Source organism: Mya arenaria, chromosome 1 (genome assembly GCF_026914265.1).
Source record: "Mya arenaria isolate MELC-2E11 chromosome 1, ASM2691426v1".
In the NCBI taxonomy this organism is placed as follows: Eukaryota; Metazoa; Mollusca; class Bivalvia; order Myida; family Myidae; genus Mya; species Mya arenaria.
In genome coordinates this window covers 40,290,509-40,308,709 of record NC_069122.1, presented here as the reverse complement: position 1 = coordinate 40,308,709, position 18,201 = coordinate 40,290,509, and the positions used below count along the sequence as shown (strand labels likewise).

General features: G+C 42.7%; 1 protein-coding gene across 1 annotated transcript in view; it reads right to left on the bottom strand.

Moving 5' to 3' along the window:
* LOC128234963 (uncharacterized) overlaps nucleotides 1-18,201 on the bottom strand; it is a 37,688-nt gene that overhangs the window by 10,847 nt on the left and 8,640 nt on the right. Inside the window, exons 9-16 of the mRNA XM_052949612.1 lie at nucleotides 17,426-17,587; nucleotides 16,471-16,611; nucleotides 15,515-15,615; nucleotides 14,756-14,928; nucleotides 13,509-13,574; nucleotides 12,218-12,294; nucleotides 11,465-11,539; nucleotides 10,979-11,172 (exon numbers count right to left, since the gene is read on the bottom strand). Of these exons, the coding sequence (XP_052805572.1) occupies nucleotides 10,979-11,172; nucleotides 11,465-11,539; nucleotides 12,218-12,294; nucleotides 13,509-13,574; nucleotides 14,756-14,928; nucleotides 15,515-15,615; nucleotides 16,471-16,611; nucleotides 17,426-17,587 (989 nt within the window). The remainder of the gene's footprint in view (nucleotides 1-10,978; nucleotides 11,173-11,464; nucleotides 11,540-12,217; nucleotides 12,295-13,508; nucleotides 13,575-14,755; nucleotides 14,929-15,514; nucleotides 15,616-16,470; nucleotides 16,612-17,425; nucleotides 17,588-18,201) is intronic.

Below are 18,201 nucleotides of genomic sequence, written 5' to 3'. Positions count from 1 at the left end.
AGGGCTGTGGTCCAGTTTTAAAACCCAGTGTCATAACTTCCTTACAGAGGGACCTGTTGTGGAGGGCTGTGGTCCTGTTTTAAAACCCAGTGTCATAACTTCCTTACAGAGGGACCTGTTGTGGAGGGCCGTGGTCTGTTTTAAAACCCAGTGTCATAACTTCCTTACAGAGTAACCTGTTGTGGAGGGCTGTGGTCCAGTTTTAAAACCCAGTGTCATAACTTCCTTACAGAGGGACCTGTTGTGGAGGGCTGTGGTCCTGTTTTAAAACCCAGTGTCATAACTTCCTTACAGAGGGACCTGTTGTGGCCGGCCGTGGTCCAGTTTTAAAACCCAGTGTCATAACTTCCTTACAGAGTAACCTGTTGTGGAGGGCTGTGGTCCAGTTTTAAAACCCAGTGTCATAACTTCCTTACAGAGTAACCTGTTGTGGAGGGCTGTGGTCCAGTTTTAAAACCCAGTGTCATAACTTCCTTACAGAGGGACCTGTTGTGGAGGGCTGTGGTCCTGTTTTAAAACCCAGTGTCATAACTTCCTTACAGAGGGACCTGTTGTGGAGGGCCGTGGTCTGTTTTAAAACCCAGTGTCATAACTTCCTTACAGAGTAACCTGTTGTGGAGGGCTGTGGTCCAGTTTTAAAACCCAGTGTCATAACTTCCTTACAGAGGGACCTGTTGTGGAGGGCTGTGGTCCTGTTTTAAAACCCAGTGTCATAACTTCCTTACAGAGGGACCTGTTGTGGCCGGCCGTGGTCCAGTTTTAAAACCCAGTGTCATAACTTCCTTACAGAGTAACCTGTTGTGGAGGGCTGTGGTCCAGTTTTAAAACCCAGTGTCATAACTTCCTTACAGAGTAACCTGTTGTGGAGGGCTGTGGTCCTGTTTTAAAACCCAGTGTCATAACTTCCTTACAGAGGGACCTGTTGTGGAGGGCTGTGGTCCTGTTTTAAAACCCAGTGTCATAACTTCCTTACAGAGGGACCTGTTGTGGCCGGCCGTGGTCCAGTTTTAAAACCCAGTGTCATAACTTCCTTACAGAGTAACCTGTTGTGGAGGGCTGTGGTCCAGTTTTAAAACCCAGTGTCATAACTTCCTTACAGAGGGACCTGTTGTGGAGGGCCGTGGTCTGTTTTAAAACCCAGTGTCATAACTTCCTTACAGAGTAACCTGTTGTGGAGGGCTGTGGTCCAGTTTTAAAACCCAGTGTCATAACTTCCTTACAGAGGGGGCTGTTGTGGAGGGCTGTGGTCCTGTTTTAAACCCAGTGTCATAACTTCCTTACAGAGTAACCTGTTGTGGAGGGCTGTGGTCCAGTTTTAAAACCCAGTGTCATAACTTCCTTACAGAGTAACCTGTTGTGGAGGGCTGTGGTCCAGTTTTAAAACCCAGTGTCATAACTTCCTTACAGAGGGACCTGTTGTGGAGGGCTGTGGTCCTGTTTTAAAACCCAGTGTCATAACTTCCTTACAGAGGGACCTGTTGTGGAGGGCTGTGGTCCAGTTTTAAAACCCAGTGTCATAACTTCCTTACAGAGGGACCTGTTGTGGAGGGCTGTGGTCCAGTTTTAAAACCCAGTGTCATAACTTCCTTTAATTACAGAGGGACCTGTTGTGGAGGGCTGTGGTCCTGTTTTAAAACCCAGTGTCATAACTTCCTTACAGAGGGACCTGTTGTGGAGGGCTGTGGTCCTGTTTTAAAACCCAGTGTCATAACTTCCTTTAATTACAGAGGGACCTGTTGTGGAGGGCTGTGGTCCTGTTTTAAAACCCAGTGTCATAACTTCCTTACAGAGGGACCTGTTGTGGAGGGCTGTGGTCCTGTTTAAAACCCAGTGTCATAACTTCCTTACAGAGGGACCTGTTGGGAGGGCTGTGGTCCAGTTTTAAAACCCAGTGTCATAACTTCCTTACAGAGGGACCTGTTGTGGAGGGCTGTGGTCCTGTTTTAAAACCCAGTGTCATAACTTCTTTACAGAGGGGGCTGTTGTGGAGGGCTGTGGTCCTGTTTTAAAACCCAGTGTCATAACTTCCTTACAGAGGGGGCTGTTGTGGAGGGCTGTGGTCCTGTTTTAAAACCCAGTGTCATAACTTCCATACAGAGGGACCTGTTGTGGAGGGCTGTGGTCCAGTTTTAAAACCCAGTGTCATAACTTCCTTACAGAGGGACCTGTTGTGGAGGGCTGTGGTCCTGTTTTAAAACCCAGTGTCATAACTTCCTTACAGAGGGGGCTGTTGTGGAGGGCTGTGGTCCTGTTTTACAACCCAGTGTCATAACTTCCTTACAGAGGGACCTGTTGTGGAGGGCTGTGGTCCTGTTTTAAAACCCAGTGTCATAACTTCCTTACAGAGGGGGCTGTTGTGGAGGGCTGTGGTCCTGTTTTACAACCCAGTGTCATAACTTCCTTACAGAGGGACCTGTTGTGGAGGGCTGTGGTCCAGTTTTAAAACCCAGTGTCATAACTTCCTTACAGAGGGACCTGTTGTGGAGGGCTGTGGTCCAGTTTTAAAACCCAGTGTCATAACTTCCTTACAGAGTAACCTGTTGTGGAGGGCTGTGGTCCTGTTTTACAACCCAGTGTCATAACTTCCTTACAGAGGGACCTGTTGTGGAGGGCTGTGGTCCTGTTTTAAAACCCAGTGTCATAACTTCCTTACAGAGGGACCTGTTGTGGAGGGCCGTGGTCCAGTTTTAAAACCCAGTGTCATAACTTCCTTACAGAGGGACCTGTTGTGGAGGGCTGTGGTCCTGTTTTACAACCCAGTGTCATAACTTCCTTACAGAGGGACCTGTTGTGGAGGGCTGTGGTCCAGTTTTACAACCCAGTGTCATAACTTCCTTACAGAGTAACCTGTTGTGGAGGGCTGTGGTCCAGTTTTAAAACCCAGTGTCATAACTTCCTTACAGAGGGACCTGTTGTGGAGGGCTGTGGTCCAGTTTTAAAACCCAGTGTCATAACTTCCTTACAGAGGGACCTGTTGTGGAGGGCTGTGGTCCAGTTTTAAAACCCAGTGTCATAACTTCCTTACAGAGTAACCTGTTGTGGAGGGCTGTGGTCCAGTTTTAAAACCCAGTGTCATAACTTCCTTACAGAGTAACCTGTTGTGGAGGGCTGTGGTCCAGTTTTAAAACCCAGTGTCATAACTTCCTTACAGAGTAACCTGTTGTGGAGGGCTGTGGTCCAGTTTTAAAACCCAGTGTCATAACTTCCTTACAGAGTAACCTGTTGGGAGGTTCATGGTCTGTTTTAAAACCCAGTGTCATAACTTCCTTACAGAGGGACCTGTTGGGAGGTTCATGGTCTGTTTTAAAACCCAGTGTCATAACTTCCTTACAGAGGGACCTGTTGTGGAGGGCCGTGGTTCTGTTTTAAAACCCAGTGTCATAACTTCCTTACAGAGCAACCTGTTGTGGAGGGCTGTGGTCCAGTTTTAAAACCCAGTGTCATAACTTCCTTACAGAGGGACCTGTTGGGAGGTTCATGGTCTGTTTTAAAACCCAGTGTCATAACTTCCAAACAGAGAGGGCTGTTGTGGAGGGCTGTGGTCCTGTTTTAAAACTCAGTGTCATAACTTCCTTACAGAGGGACCTGTTGTGGAGGGCTGTGGTCCTGTTTTAGAACCCAGTGTCATAACTTCCTTACAGAGGGACCTGTTGTGGAGGGCTGTGGTCCAGTTTTAGAACCCAGTGTCATAACTTCCTTACAGAGGGACCTGTTGTGGAGGCCGTGGTCCAGTTTTAGAACCCAGTGTCATAACTTCCTTACAGAGGGACCTGTTGTGAGGTTCATGGTCTGTTTTAAAACCCAGTGTCATAACTTCCAAACAGAGAGGGCTGTTGTGGAGGGCCGTGGTCCTGTTTTAGAACCCAGTGTCATAACTTCCTTACAGAGCAACCTGTTGTGGAGGGCTGTGGTCCAGTTTTAAAACCCAGTGTCATAACTTCCTTACAGAGGGACCTGTTGGGAGGTTCATGGTCTGTTTTAAAACCCAGTGTCATAACTTCCAAACAGAGAGGGCTGTTGTGGAGGGCTGTGGTCCTGTTTTAAAACCAAGTGTCATAACTTCCTTACAGAGGGACCTGTTGTGGAGGGCTGTGGTCCTGTTTTAGAACCCAGTGTCATAACTTCCTTACAGAGGGACCTGTTGTGGAGGGCCGTGGTCCAGTTTTAGAACCCAGTGTCATAACTTCCTTACAGAGCGACCTGTTGTGGAGGCCGTGGTCCAGTTTTAGAACCCAGTGTCATAACTTCCTTACAGAGGGACCTGTTGTGGAGGGCCGTGGTCCAGTTTTAAAACCCAGTGTCATAACTTCCTTACAGAGGGACCTGTTGTGGAGGCCGTGGTCCAGTTTTAGAACCCAGTGTCATAACTTCCTTACAGAGGGACCTGTTGTGGAGGGCCGTGGTCCAGTTTTAAAACCCAGTGTCATAACTTCCTTACAGAGCGACCTGTTGTGGAGGGCTGTGGTCCTGTTTTAGAACCCAGTGTCATAACTTCCTTACAGAGGGACCTGTTGTGGAGGGCTGTGGTCCTGTTTTAGAACCCAGTGTCATAACTTCCTTACAGAGGGACCTGTTGTGGAGGGCCGTGGTCCTGTTTTAGAACCCAGTGTCATAACTTCCTTACAGAGGGACCTGTTGTGGAGGGCTGTGGTCCTGTTTTAGAACCCAGTGTCATAACTTCCTTACAGAGGGACCTGTTGTGGAGGGCTGTGGTCCTGTTTTAAAACCCAGTGTCATAACTTCCTTACAGAGGGACCTGTTGTGGAGGGCTGTGGTCCAGTTTTAAAACCCAGTGTCATAACTTCCTTACAGAGGGACCTGTTGTGGAGGGCTGTGGTCCTGTTTAAAACCCAGTGTCATAACTTCCTTACAGAGGGACCTGTTGTGGAGGGCTGTGGTCCTGTTTTAAAACCCAGTGTCATAACTTCCTTACAGAGGGACCTGTTGTGGAGGGCTGTGGTCCTGTTTAAAACCCAGTGTCATAACTTCCTTACAGAGGGACCTGTTGTGGAGGGCTGTGGTCCTGTTTAAAACCCAGTGTCATAACTTCCTTACAGAGGGACCTGTTGTGGAGGGCTGTGGTCCAGTTTTAGAACCCAGTGTCATAACTTCCTTACAGAGGGACCTGTTGTGGAGGGCCGTGGTCCTGTTTTAGAACCCAGTGTCATAACTTCCTTACAGAGGGACCTGTTGTGGAGGGCCGTGGTCCTGTTTTAGAACCCAGTGTCATAACTTCTTTACAGAGGGACCTGTTGTGGCCGGCTGTGGTCCTGTTTTAAAACCCAGTGTCATAACTTCCTTACAGAGGGACCTGTTGTGGAGGGCTGTGGTCCAGTTTTAAAACCCAGTGTCATAACTTCTTTACAGCGGGACCTGTTGTGGAGGGCTGTGGTCCTGTTTTAAAACCCAGTGTCATAACTTCCTTACAGAGGGACCTGTTGTGGAGGGCTGTGGTCCTGTTTTAAAACCCAGTGTCATAACTTCCTTACAGAGGGACCTGTTGTGGAGGGCTGTGGTCCAGTTTTAAAACCCAGTGTCATAACTTCCTTACAGAGGGACCTGTTGTGGAGGGCTGTGGTCCAGTTTTAAAACCAAGTGTCATAACTTCCTTACAGAGGGACCTGTTGTGGAGGGCTGTGGTCCTGTTTTAAAACCCAGTGTCATAACTTCCTTACAGAGGGACCTGTTGTGGAGGGCTGTGGTCCTGTTTTAAAACCCAGTGTCATAACTTCCTTACAGAGGGACCTGTTGTGGAGGGCCGTGGTTCTGTTTTAAAACCCAGTGTCATAACTTCCTTACAGAGGGACCTGTTGTGGAGGGCCGTGGTCCTGTTTTACAACCCAGTGTCATAACTTCCTTACAGAGGGACCTGTTGTGGAGGGCCGTGGTTCTGTTTTACAACCCAGTGTCATAACTTCCTTACAGAGGGACCTGTTGTGGAGGGCTGTGGTCCTGTTTTACAACCCAGTGTCATAACTTCCTTACAGAGGGACCTGTTGTGGAGGGCCGTGGTTCTGTTTTACAACCCAGTGTCATAACTTCCTTACAGAGGGACCTGTTGTGGAGGGCTGTGGTCCTGTTTTAAAACCCAGTGTCATAACTTCCTTACAGAGGGACCTGTTGTGGAGGGCTGTGGTCCTGTTTTAAAACCCAGTGTCATAACTTCCTTACAGAGGGACCTGTTGTGGAGGGCTGTGGTCCTGTTTTAAAACCCAGTGTCATAACTTCCTTACAGAGGGACCTGTTGTGGAGGGCTGTGGTCCTGTTTTACAACCCAGTGTCATAACTTCCTTACAGAGGGACCTGTTGTGGAGGGCTGTGGTCCAGTTTTAAAACCCAGTGTCATAACTTCCTTACAGAGCTACCTGTTGTGGAGGGCTGTGGTCCAGTTTTAAAACCCAGTGTCATAACTTCCTTACAGAGGGACCTGTTGTGGAGGGCTGTGGTCCAGTTTTAAAACCCAGTGTCATAACTTCCTTACAGAGTAATCTGTTGTGGAGGGCTGTGGTCCTGTTTTAAAACCCAGTGTCATAACTTCCTTACAGAGGGACCTGTTGTGGAGGGCTGTGGTCCAGTTTTAAAACCCAGTGTCATAACTTCCTTACAGAGGGACCTGTTGTGGAGGGCTGTGGTCCAGTTTTAAAACCCAGTGTCATAACTTCCTTACAGAGCAACCTGTTGTGGAGGGCTGTGGTCCTGTTTTAAAACCCAGTGTCATAACTTCCTTACAGAGGGACCTGTTGTGGAGGGCTGTGGTCCAGTTTTAAAACCCAGTGTCATAACTTCCTTACAGAGGGACCTGTTGTGGAGGGCTGTGGTCCAGTTTTAAAACCCAGTGTCATAACTTCCTTACAGAGCAACCTGTTGTGGAGGGCTGTGGTCCTGTTTTAAAACCCAGTGTCATAACTTCCTTACAGAGGGACCTGTTGTGGAGGGCTGTGGTCCAGTTTTAAAACCCAGTGTCATAACTTCCTTACAGAGGGACCTGTTGTGGAGGGCTGTGGTCCTGTTTAAAACCCAGTGTCATAACTTCCTTACAGAGCGACCTGTTGTGGAGGGCTGTGGTCCAGTTTTAAAACCCAGTGTCATAACTTCCTTACAAAGGGACCTGTTGTGGAGGGCTGTGGTCCAGTTTTAAAACCCAGTGTCATAACTTCCTTACAGAGGGACCTGTTGTGGAGGGCTGTGGTCCTGTTTTAAAACCCAGTGTCATAACTTCCTTACAGAGCAACCTGTTGTGGAGGGCCGTGGTCCTGTTTTAAAACCCAGTGTCATAACTTCCTTACAGAGGGACCTGTTGTGGAGGGCTGTGGTCCAGTTTTAGAACCCAGTGTCATAACTTCCTTACAGAGCAACCTGTTGTGGAGGGCTGTGGTCCAGTTTTAAAACCCAGTGTCATAACTTCCTTACAGAGTAACCTGTTGTGGAGGGCTGTGGTCCAGTTTTAAAACCCAGTGTCATAACTTCCTTACAGAGGGACCTGTTGTGGAGGGCTGTGGTCCTGTTTTAAAACCCAGTGTCATAACTTCCTTACAGAGGGACCTGTTGTGGAGGGCTGTGGTCCAGTTTTAAAACCCAGTGTCATAACTTCCTTACAGAGGGACCTGTTGTGGAGGGCTGTGGTCCAGTTTTAAAACCCAGTGTCATAACTTCCTTACAGAGCAACCTGTTGTGGAGGGCTGTGGTCCAGTTTTAAAACCCAGTGTCATAACTTCCTTACAGAGCAACCTGTTGTGGAGGGCTGTGGTCCAGTTTTAAAACCCAGTGTCATAACTTCCTTACAGAGGGACCTGTTGTGGAGGGCTGTGGTCCAGTTTTAAAACCCAGTGTCATAACTTCCTTACAGAGGGACCTGTTGTGGAGGGCTGTGGTCCAGTTTTAAAACCCAGTGTCATAACTTCCTTACAGAGGGACCTGTTGTGGAGGGCTGTGGTCCTGTTTTAGAACCCAGTGTCATAACTTCCTTACAGAGGGACCTGTTGTGGAGGGCTGTGGTCCTGTTTTAGAACCCAGTGTCATAACTTCCTTACAGAGCAACCTGTTGTGGAGGGCTGTGGTCCTGTTTTAGAACCCAGTGTCATAACTTCCTTACAGAGGGACCTGTTGTGGAGGGCTGTGGTCCTGTTTTAGAACCCAGTGTCATAACTTCCTTACAGAGCAACCTGTTGTGGAGGGCTGTGGTCCAGTTTTAAAACCCAGTGTCATAACTTCCTTACAGAGGGACCTGTTGTGGAGGGCCGTGGTCCTGTTTTAGAACCCAGTGTCATAACTTCCTTACAGAGGGACCTGTTGTGGAGGGCTGTGGTCCTGTTTTAAAACCCAGTGTCATAACTTCCAAACAGAGAGGGCTGTTGTGGAGGGCTGTGGTCCTGTTTTAAAACCCAGTGTCATAACTTCCTTACAGAGAGACCTGTTGTGGAGGGCTGTGGTCCAGTTTTAAAACCCAGTGTCATAACTTCCTTACAGAGGGACCTGTTGTGGAGGGCTGTGGTCCAGTTTTAAAACCAAGTGTCATAACTTCCTTACAGAGTAACCTGTTGTGGAGGGCTGTGGTCCAGTTTTAGAACCCAGTGTCATAACTTCCTTACAGAGGGACCTGTTGTGGAGGGCTGTGGTCCAGTTTTAAAACCCAGTGTCATAACTTTCAAACAGAGAGGGCTGTTGTGGAGGGCTGTGGTCCTGTTTTAGAACCCAGTGTCATAACTTCCTTACAGAGGGACCTGTTGTGGAGGGCTGTGGTCCTGTTTTAGAACCCAGTGTCATAACTTCCTTACAGAGGGACCTGTTGTGGAGGGCTGTGGTCCTGTTTTAGAACCCAGTGTCATAACTTCCTTACAGAGGGACCTGTTGTGGAGGGCTGTGGTCCTGTTTTAAAACCCAGTGTCATAACTTCCTTACAGAGTAACCTGTTGTGGAGGGCTGTGGTCCTGTTTTAAAACCCAGTGTCATAACTTCCTTACAGAGTAACCTGTTGTGGAGGGCTGTGGTCCTGTTTTAAAACCCAGTGTCATAACTTCCTTACAGAGTAACCTGTTGTGGAGGGCTGTGGTCCTGTTTTAAAACCCAGTGTCATAACTTCCTTACAGAGGGACCTGTTGTGGAGGGCTGTGGTCCTGTTTTAAAACCCAGTGTCATAACTTCCTTACAGAGGGACCTGTTGTGGAGGGCTGTGGTCCTGTTTTAAAACCCAGTGTCATAACTTCCTTACAGAGGGACCTGTTGTGGAGGGCTGTGGTCCAGTTTTAAAACCCAGTGTCATAACTTCCTTACAGAGGGACCTGTTGTGGAGGGCTGTGGTCCTGTTTTAAAACCCAGTGTCATAACTTCCTTACAGAGTAACCTGTTGTGGAGGGCTGTGGTCCTGTTTTAAAACCCAGTGTCATAACTTCCTTACAGAGGGACCTGTTGTGGAGGGCTGTGGTCCTGTTTTAAAACCCAGTGTCATAACTTCCTTACAGAGGGACCTGTTGTGGAGGGCCGTGGTCCTGTTTTAGAACCCAGTGTCATAACTTCCTTACAGAGGGACCTGTTGTGGAGGGCTGTGGTCCTGTTTTAGAACCCAGTGTCATAACTTCCTTACAGAGGGACCTGTTGTGGAGGGCCGTGGTCCTGTTTTAAAACCCAGTGTCATAACTTCCTTACAGAGGGACCTGTTGTGGAGGGCTGTGGTCCTGTTTTACAACCCAGTGTCATAACTTCCTTACAGAGGGATCTGTTGTGGAGGGCTGTGGTCCTGTTTTAGAACCCAGTGTCATAACTTCCTTACAGAGGGACCTGTTGTGGAGGGCCGTGGTCCTGTTTTAGAACCCAGTGTCATAACTTCCAAACAGAGGGACCTGTTGTGGAGGGCCGTGGTCCTGTTTTAGAACCCAGTGTCATAACTTCCTTACAGAGGGACCTGTTGTGGAGGGCCGTGGTCCTGTTTTACAACCCAGTGTCATAACTTCCTTTAATTACAGAGGGACCTGTTGTGGAGGGCTGTGGTCCAGTTTTAAAACCCAGTGTCATAACTTCCTTACAGAGGGACCTGTTGTGGAGGGCTGTGGTCCAGTTTTAAAACCCAGTGTCATAACTTCCTTACAGAGGGACCTGTTGTGGAGGGCTGTGGTCCAGTTTTAAAACCCAGTGTCATAACTTCCTTACAGAGGGACCTGTTGTGGAGGGCTGTGGTCCAGTTTTAAAACCCAGTGTCATAACTTCCTTACAGAGGGACCTGTTGTGGAGGGCTGTGGTCCTGTTTTAAAACCCAGTGTCATAACTTCCTTACAGAGGGACCTGTTGTGGAGGGCTGTGGTCCAGTTTTAAAACCCAGTGTCATAACTTCCTTACAGAGGGACCTGTTGTGGAGGGCTGTGGTCCAGTTTTAAAACCCAGTGTCATAACTTCCTTACAGAGGGACCTGTTGTGGAGGGCTGTGGTCCTGTTTTAAAACCCAGTGTCATAACTTCCTTACAGAGGGACCTGTTGGGAGGTTCATGGTCTGTTTTAAAACCAAGTGTCATAACTTCCTTACAGAGGGACCTGTTGTGGAGGGCCGTGGTCTGTTTTAAAACCAAGTGTCATAACTTCCTTACAGAGGGACCTGTTGTGGAGGGCCGTGGTTCTGTTTTAAAACCCAGTGTCATAACTTCCTTACAGAGGGACCTGTTGTGGAGGGATGTGGTTCTGTTTTAGAACCCAGTGTCATAACTTCCTTACAGAGGGACCTGTTGTGGAGGGCTGTGGTCCTGTTTTAAAACCCAGTGTCATAACTTCCTTACAGAGGGACCTGTTGTGGAGAGCTGTGGTCCTGTTTTAAAACCCAGTGTCATAACTTCCTTACAGAGGGACCTGTTGGGAGGTTCATGGTCTGTTTTAAAACCAAGTGTCATAACTTCCTTACAGAGGGGGCTGTTGTGGAGGGCTGTGGTCCTGTTTTAAAACCCAGTGTATAAATTTTGTGGAGGGGATTCCTTAATATAAATTATAATCTACCAACCTGTGTACTTTCCAAGGCCAGAGATCTCAGATGTGGGGCCCCAGTGTGCAGTTCTCCAATCACATCATGCGTGATGGTTGTCCTGTTCAGTATGAGGTGTTGTAACGAGATGGGCGTGGTCTTCAAGAACTGTATTACGCCCAAGTCTGTGACTCCCGTCTGCTCCAGGTTAAGCCATGCCAAGTTGGGCATACCTAGAAATAAAGAATTAGTGATTGACAACTTATTTTACACTCTGACAATAACATATGTTCAGATTACTGTCAATAAACATTTTTTTACTCTACATTAAAATATCAATAAATTAATTTGAAACATCCTTTGAAGTTTATTTAAAGTATGAGTTTGGCTACAAACTGTATTTCGTACGCAAAACTATACAGCTTTTGACAAGAGTTGTGTGTCTATATAATTAATGTAATGTAAGAACTGACCCACAGGTTTAGCCATTGATGTTAAAGGGTAATTAGAGTTGGAGATACTTACTTGTTAACACAGCTAGACATTTGTTGGTTAGCTGTGGACAACTGCTCATATTGAACCTTTTCAACTTCTTGAGAGCTGAAATACAAGAATATGAAAACACTGAAATCATATTTATCTACATGTTTGGTTAATAAGCTGTATTAGTTATCTACATCTTTTAGAATAAAACAAGAAATGCCACAACGGTTTTGCTATTTATTAATTTTTATTAATAGTGACTTTGACCTTAACCCTAGGGGCCCAAAACGCATTTCCATTAAAAGTCTCCTTTAAATTTTTCCTATATACCAACTTAGGTCAAGATATGTATACCCTAACTAAAGTTATTCAGTTTCATATGTGATGCCAGATCCCGTCAACCCGAACAATGATGAACGTTATTCTAAAAACCAGGTTTCACAAATGTGAAAACCTGGTAATTAAAATTGGTTGAATTGATGGTTGGGGTGGAAATCGCTGTCATGTCACTGCTAGTCGCATCTGCCGGGGAGGCCACATGTTCGCACCACTTAGATTATTTTTGATTATATGATGAATAATGGCTTCGTAAAAGTCTTCCACATGAAATAAACCAAGATGAATCAAAAGTTCCAAGGTTCTAAACCAATCATATATGTAACTCTATTATATAGGAAACAGAATAATCATGAAAATACATATGTATCAAAAATATTTGAATTGTTTTACATTGGGTGTTTCAAAGGTACACTGTAACATAAATGAGCTAATATCAAAAGACAAAGAAAGACTTACTATTAAGACACTGCAAGCCCTGGTCTGTGATCAATGGACAGGCGTTCAAGCTTAAATGGTTCAGGTTTGTGTGTAACCTGGAAACAGATTTTACAAATATTCATTTTAATATTGCATTCTTACTCCAAAAAAAGCAGTACCACAATTAATACAATTGTATCAATTTACTAAAAAGGATGAATAGATAACAAAAGCAATGGTTCTTATGAATGGTACCATGTTTAATTTGACAGAAAAGCGCAGAAACACCGTATTTCTACCTTATGAGTCTATCGTTGATCACTGTAAATCTTTTAGGACCCACCAGTTATTAAATATTTATACATTTTCAGCTATTAAATACACAGTTACAATCTTGATATCAGTAATTAATATGTCCCATATATGCATTATATAATAAGTAGTTAAAGATTTATTACTCAAAATTTATGTTTCTTATACATGTGTATGTATTGATTTTAAATTTAATATACAAGTATCACTTTAAATAATGCAGACTGAAATCACATGAATTGAGATCCATCATCTGTATGCAGTATATATTATATACAAAACTTACCACATACATTTCTGACCATATAAATGTAATAAATAATTATTTAACAGAACCAAACTTATAAAATTATATTTTAATATTTAATTATATTTTAATATTTTTAGAACAGAACTTTACTTATAAAATTACAGTGCTCAAGCAAGGATCTGAAAACGGCAGGGTGCTAGGACAGAAAGGGCACATTTGATGAGCATAGAATGATCCTTAAAGGGGCACTAGCAAGGGTCAATTCTTATTGTGTATGTGTTGTTACTACTTTCACTACTAATACCTTGTTATGGATACTTTAGCTGTTAACTTAAGTGCCAAAATCATGTATATTTCTGATCTTTAAACTTATTTCTTAAAATTGACTTGATAAATATCAAATAAATATTAAATATAGATCATAGTCATCAAAGAGAGCTCTGTCAAGCAAAAGGGCACAGTGGGGCAGAGTAAAAAGGGCAGCAGGGTGCTCCCCCCTGCTATTTAGGCCTAGCTGAAGCACTGAAAATCATAATTATATCAATAAAAGTATAAGCTTTGCATCATACAATTCATTTAGGATGTTGAATGAACCATTACATGTAAAAAGACTTTCATGAAAAAAAAAAAAAAAAATCAAATTTTTTCTCCAGATTAGGAACAAAACCATTATTTTGCTAGGAGAATGGGTCCGTTAATCGGACCCGTGGGATCTATAGAAAAAAATCCGCAAGTCAGACAAAAAAAACTTGGTGTTATTGTCACTACCTGACAGAATGCAGCAACTCGTTGGTGACATAAGGATAGCAGTCCAGTACCAATTTCCTGAGGTAACTGAAATGAAAGGAGATTGAAGCAGGTTTTAAGCGTTCTTCAAAATGAAAAAGTTAATAAAATTAAATTCAATACTAAGAGTTTTGGAAATCAATTAAAATCTGACTGAGTTATAGAAGTTAAGATATTTCTTGTAAGAGGCAGCCATTTTAAGTGGTCATTAGTCATAATTAATTTGCTTAAAAGTTTATTTTTCTCTATAATTCATCTTACATACATCAACATTTTTTTCTTAACAATCGTTTTCTCTTTGATAAGAGAATCCCCTTAACAAAAAAAATAGTTAGCTTCAGCTTGCAAATAAATTTGTAAACATTTGAGTAAAACATGTATTTTAAAAAAAAAAAATGGTGGAAAGCCACTCCTGTCTCATAAGTATTCATGAATTATAATAAAAACTTACTTTTTGATAGATTTGAAAAATTATTTAAGTTTAGATATCTGTTCAATAACATAATAGTTTTTGATCAAGATTGTAGTTCCCTTTAAGTGCGTTACATGTTTCCAGAAATGTTTTAATACAAAATGAATGTTTTTTGTGTCAAAATTGTCAGTACCACCAAATAAATAATGTCTTGAGGCTTTGTGGTGATTGCAGCTTTTTTAAGAAAGAAATTTGCATTTTTGTAACCAGGAAATGAATTTAATCCACTATTTTTCATTATTTTATTGAATATCTGCTTTATCTTAGACTTAGGTAGTCTGAGGCATTTTGACACAAAAATAAAGTAATAATGTCAACAGACTTTTCCGAAAAAATGTGAATGCTTTGTGATCCAAAATCTGATAAAATATTCTTTCGTAAAACTTGGTCAATACCTTACTATCCCAAAACATGTCACAAAATTTTAATGTATGTTGTATGTAGTGTATGTTTCAATCTCGAAATAGATCATTCCTCAAAACTAAATAATACATGAACTTTTGAAATGTTTTAATTTTTGGCCTTCCCTACCAACTTTTGCACTTTGGAAGGCCCTTAAAACTTGATTCACATCATGATGTGTCTACTACAATTTACAGCAAAAATAGAAATGTGAAAATGTCAATACTTAACGTGTATGACCTTCTTCCAACCCTGCAAACATAAAGTCTGATCTTTGTTTTGTGTCCAAAATAGATAAGTTGAAATTTTACCAAAATGATTTTAAAACAGACCATGCTGATTAACTAAACCTTACCAAGGAATAAATGCATTCAGAGTTTTGGGCTTAAGCAGTTTTTCTTTGATCAGAAACTCGAGGATGATTTGCGCCATTTCCTCGGATATCCCAGCTAGACTAAGCAGTTGGTGTCGAGGGTCATTGAGTCTGTTAGCCACATTTTTAAGGCACATCTGGGCCAGACTGTGGACCTGGATACATAGACTGGTTTAATCACTGGTTTTAATATAAGGCAATAATTGTTCATTTGTCTGGCATATACCCTCCAAACAAACTTTTTATCAAACATGGCCAAGTGAATACTTGAATCTTTTTTACATTGTTACATTTGATCCTTTGAAGTGTAATTGTTCCTTGTTTTACTTTTGTAGTTGAACTTATATGATATGGCAATTTATTGGGTTCTAGAATATATGCATGCCCAGAACTAGGTTCCTGTTGTGGCCACCAGGCTGCAGGTGGCCTGGCTGCTTGTCCCACCTGAGCTCACTTAACCTAATATGAGGTCCAGAGGGCCCAAAACTAGGCACCGGAGGTCCACTAAGCTGCAGGACTGGTGTTCTAGGCATTTGTCCCACTCAACCAACACAAATATGAGGTCTATAAAGACAATAAGCTTTATTGTTTACCTGTGAGAGGGGTAGGGGTCCCGAGGGCTCAGAACTAGGTCCCCAAGGTTACCATTGGGCTGTTGGCGGTCTGGATGCTTGTCCAACCTGGGCTCTCTCAAATTGCACATATATGAGGTCTATAAATACAATGAACTTTATTGTTTACCTGTGAAAGGGATGGGGGTCCCAAGGGCCCAGAACTAGGTCCCTGTTGTGGCCCCAGGGCTGCAGGTGGAGGGGCTGCCTGTCTTGCTTGGGCTCTCTCAACTGCAAGAAAAAGTTACCAGCACACTTCCTGATAAAATGTTTTCCAAGCTGGGGACAAAATATTATATTTTTCAGATAGGAAAAGAAGTCCTGATTGTTGATGTTCAAGTAATATTTTCATTTCTGCATCGTTATCAAGCACATTTGAATTATACAGACATTCCTATGAGTCACAAGTTTGCAGGAAGCCTCAGAATTAATCATGATCAATTACACGTCAATAACATGTTACGTTAAGTTTTGGATTTGAAATCGCATCAACCTTCATTAATCATAAAAACGAGGGGGCCAGCTGTCACAAAATATGCCCATGGTATTTTTAAGACACCAAGTTTGGTGATAACTGGATAAACGTTTAATCAAATTTAGAGACAGGACACTGTAAATACAGTTTTTTTAACCACTTCAAGAATCATATATCTGTAGTTACTAAGGCGACACGGCTGGTTATCAAACCTGAATAAGATATACTGCCCATTCACCTTCTGACCACATTTGGTGATAAACAAACAAAGGCTTCTTAATTTATTAATCAGACAAGACAGGTATTTTAATAATTAAAGGGCGATAACTCTTCTGTGACTTAGGGAATATGCTAGTTATAGAACTTGTCCGAGATTTTGAAGATGTGTACATTCTGACCAAATTTGTTGATAATTGGACAAATTCTTGATTGGACACCAATTAAAATTTGTCATTGACTATTTTGAGAAGTTACCTGTCAATTCTGCTGCAGGCTTGTGGTGAGTCGCTTTGGAAACTTTGATGCCCCTGGGAAACGAGCCTCTGTGCAAACGCCAGTTGGTTTACCCAACTCCCTTGGAAAAAAATCTAAGACATTTTTAAACAACCTACCAGCAAGTTCCCGAGCTGGCCTGTCATGAAAGTCTGTTCGAAATCCTTGATGCCCCTCAGCAACTAGCCTCTGTCCTGTGCCACCGAATGCCTGATTGTTTGCCCCGACTCCTAGCCCTCCTAACATCTCATCCATGGCTCCTATACAAGGTGAAAAACATCATAAATGAAGTGACTGAAAGTCACAAGAGACTTAAATTTCAGTAGTTTTATCGAAATAGATTTTTTTCTATGTTCATTTAATTTATCTAGTATCTTTGCTATTCAAGGCTTAATTTATCAGATTCATCAACTAATTGCTAACAAATGACACTTGATTTTTATTAATCAGCTGAGGAAATGGTACAAGCTCATAAGATCTGCACTGGAAAAAAGTTTGCCAGGGCTTATCAGCCAAACTCCAGATCTCACATTAGAGAGCATACATATTACAATCTTCAAGACAAGTTGTTATGTCCAAATGTAGGATCTTGCTTATCCAAAAGGAAAGTATAAGGACTGGCATATGAGAAATTTTAATTACTTTTCTTAAGGTGACACTCTTATTCAAATTCAATTAATACATAAAATTATGTATAACAAACATAATTTTTAACTGATAAACCTTTAACTGCTTATCATATAATGCATTTATGGAAAATACTAATTACTGATCACAAGATTGTAACCGTGTATTTAACAGCAGAAAGCACAAAATTATTAAATGATTGCCGAATGCTCAAAGATTTACTGTGATCTACTATAGATTTATAAGGTAGAATTATCGTGTTCTATGTTAATTTCTTTCAAATTCTACTTGGTATCCTTTATAAGAAGCATCGTTTTCAGCATTTATACATCCTTTTTGGAATATTATAACAATATTATTAATTGAAGTAAATCTTATTTGAGAGACACAGTAAGAGTTCATCTTTAAAGAGTCAAGAGACTATTTGGATAAATCAGGTAATCTTACCCATAACACCAGGTGGGGGGGGTGGTATGTCATGACCCATGTGACCACCAAAGCCAAGCCCTGCGGGAGGGGGCATTCCGTGACCGTGTTCTTCCAACATTTCTTCTCCCTCTGGTTGGCCATCGTTCTCTCTCTCATCTCTCCCTCCCATCTCCATGGCGCCTAAAACACAACATGTTCAGACATTCTATAATCTGGAGACACTTAATTATATCATCACGTCACATGACTAAACCAAGGGCCACAAGAAAACATTAAGGCCATCGGTCACATGGTTTCTTATTAGGGTCCAAGATTACATTCAAGGGTCACATGACTACATTTTAAGGTCATATGATTACATTCTAAGGTCAAATGACTACATGCTAGGGTCACATGATTACATTCTAGGTTAAAATGATTGGTTTCTAAGGTCACATGATTAAATTAAAGGGCCACATGATTGCATTCTAAGGTCACATGATTAAATTATAGGGTCAAATGATTACATTCTAAGGTCACATGATTAAATTATAGGGTCAAATGATTACATTCTAGGGTCATACGATTAAATTATACGGTCACATGATTGCATTCTTAGGTCACATGATTAAATTTTAGAGTCACATGATGGCATTCTAAGGTCATATGATTAAAATATAGGATCACATTATTGCATTCTAAGATCACATAATTAAATTAGAGAATCACATGATTGCATCCTAAAGTCATATGGTTAAATTTTAGGGTCACAATATTGCATTCACATAATCAAATTAGAGGGTCACATGATTGCA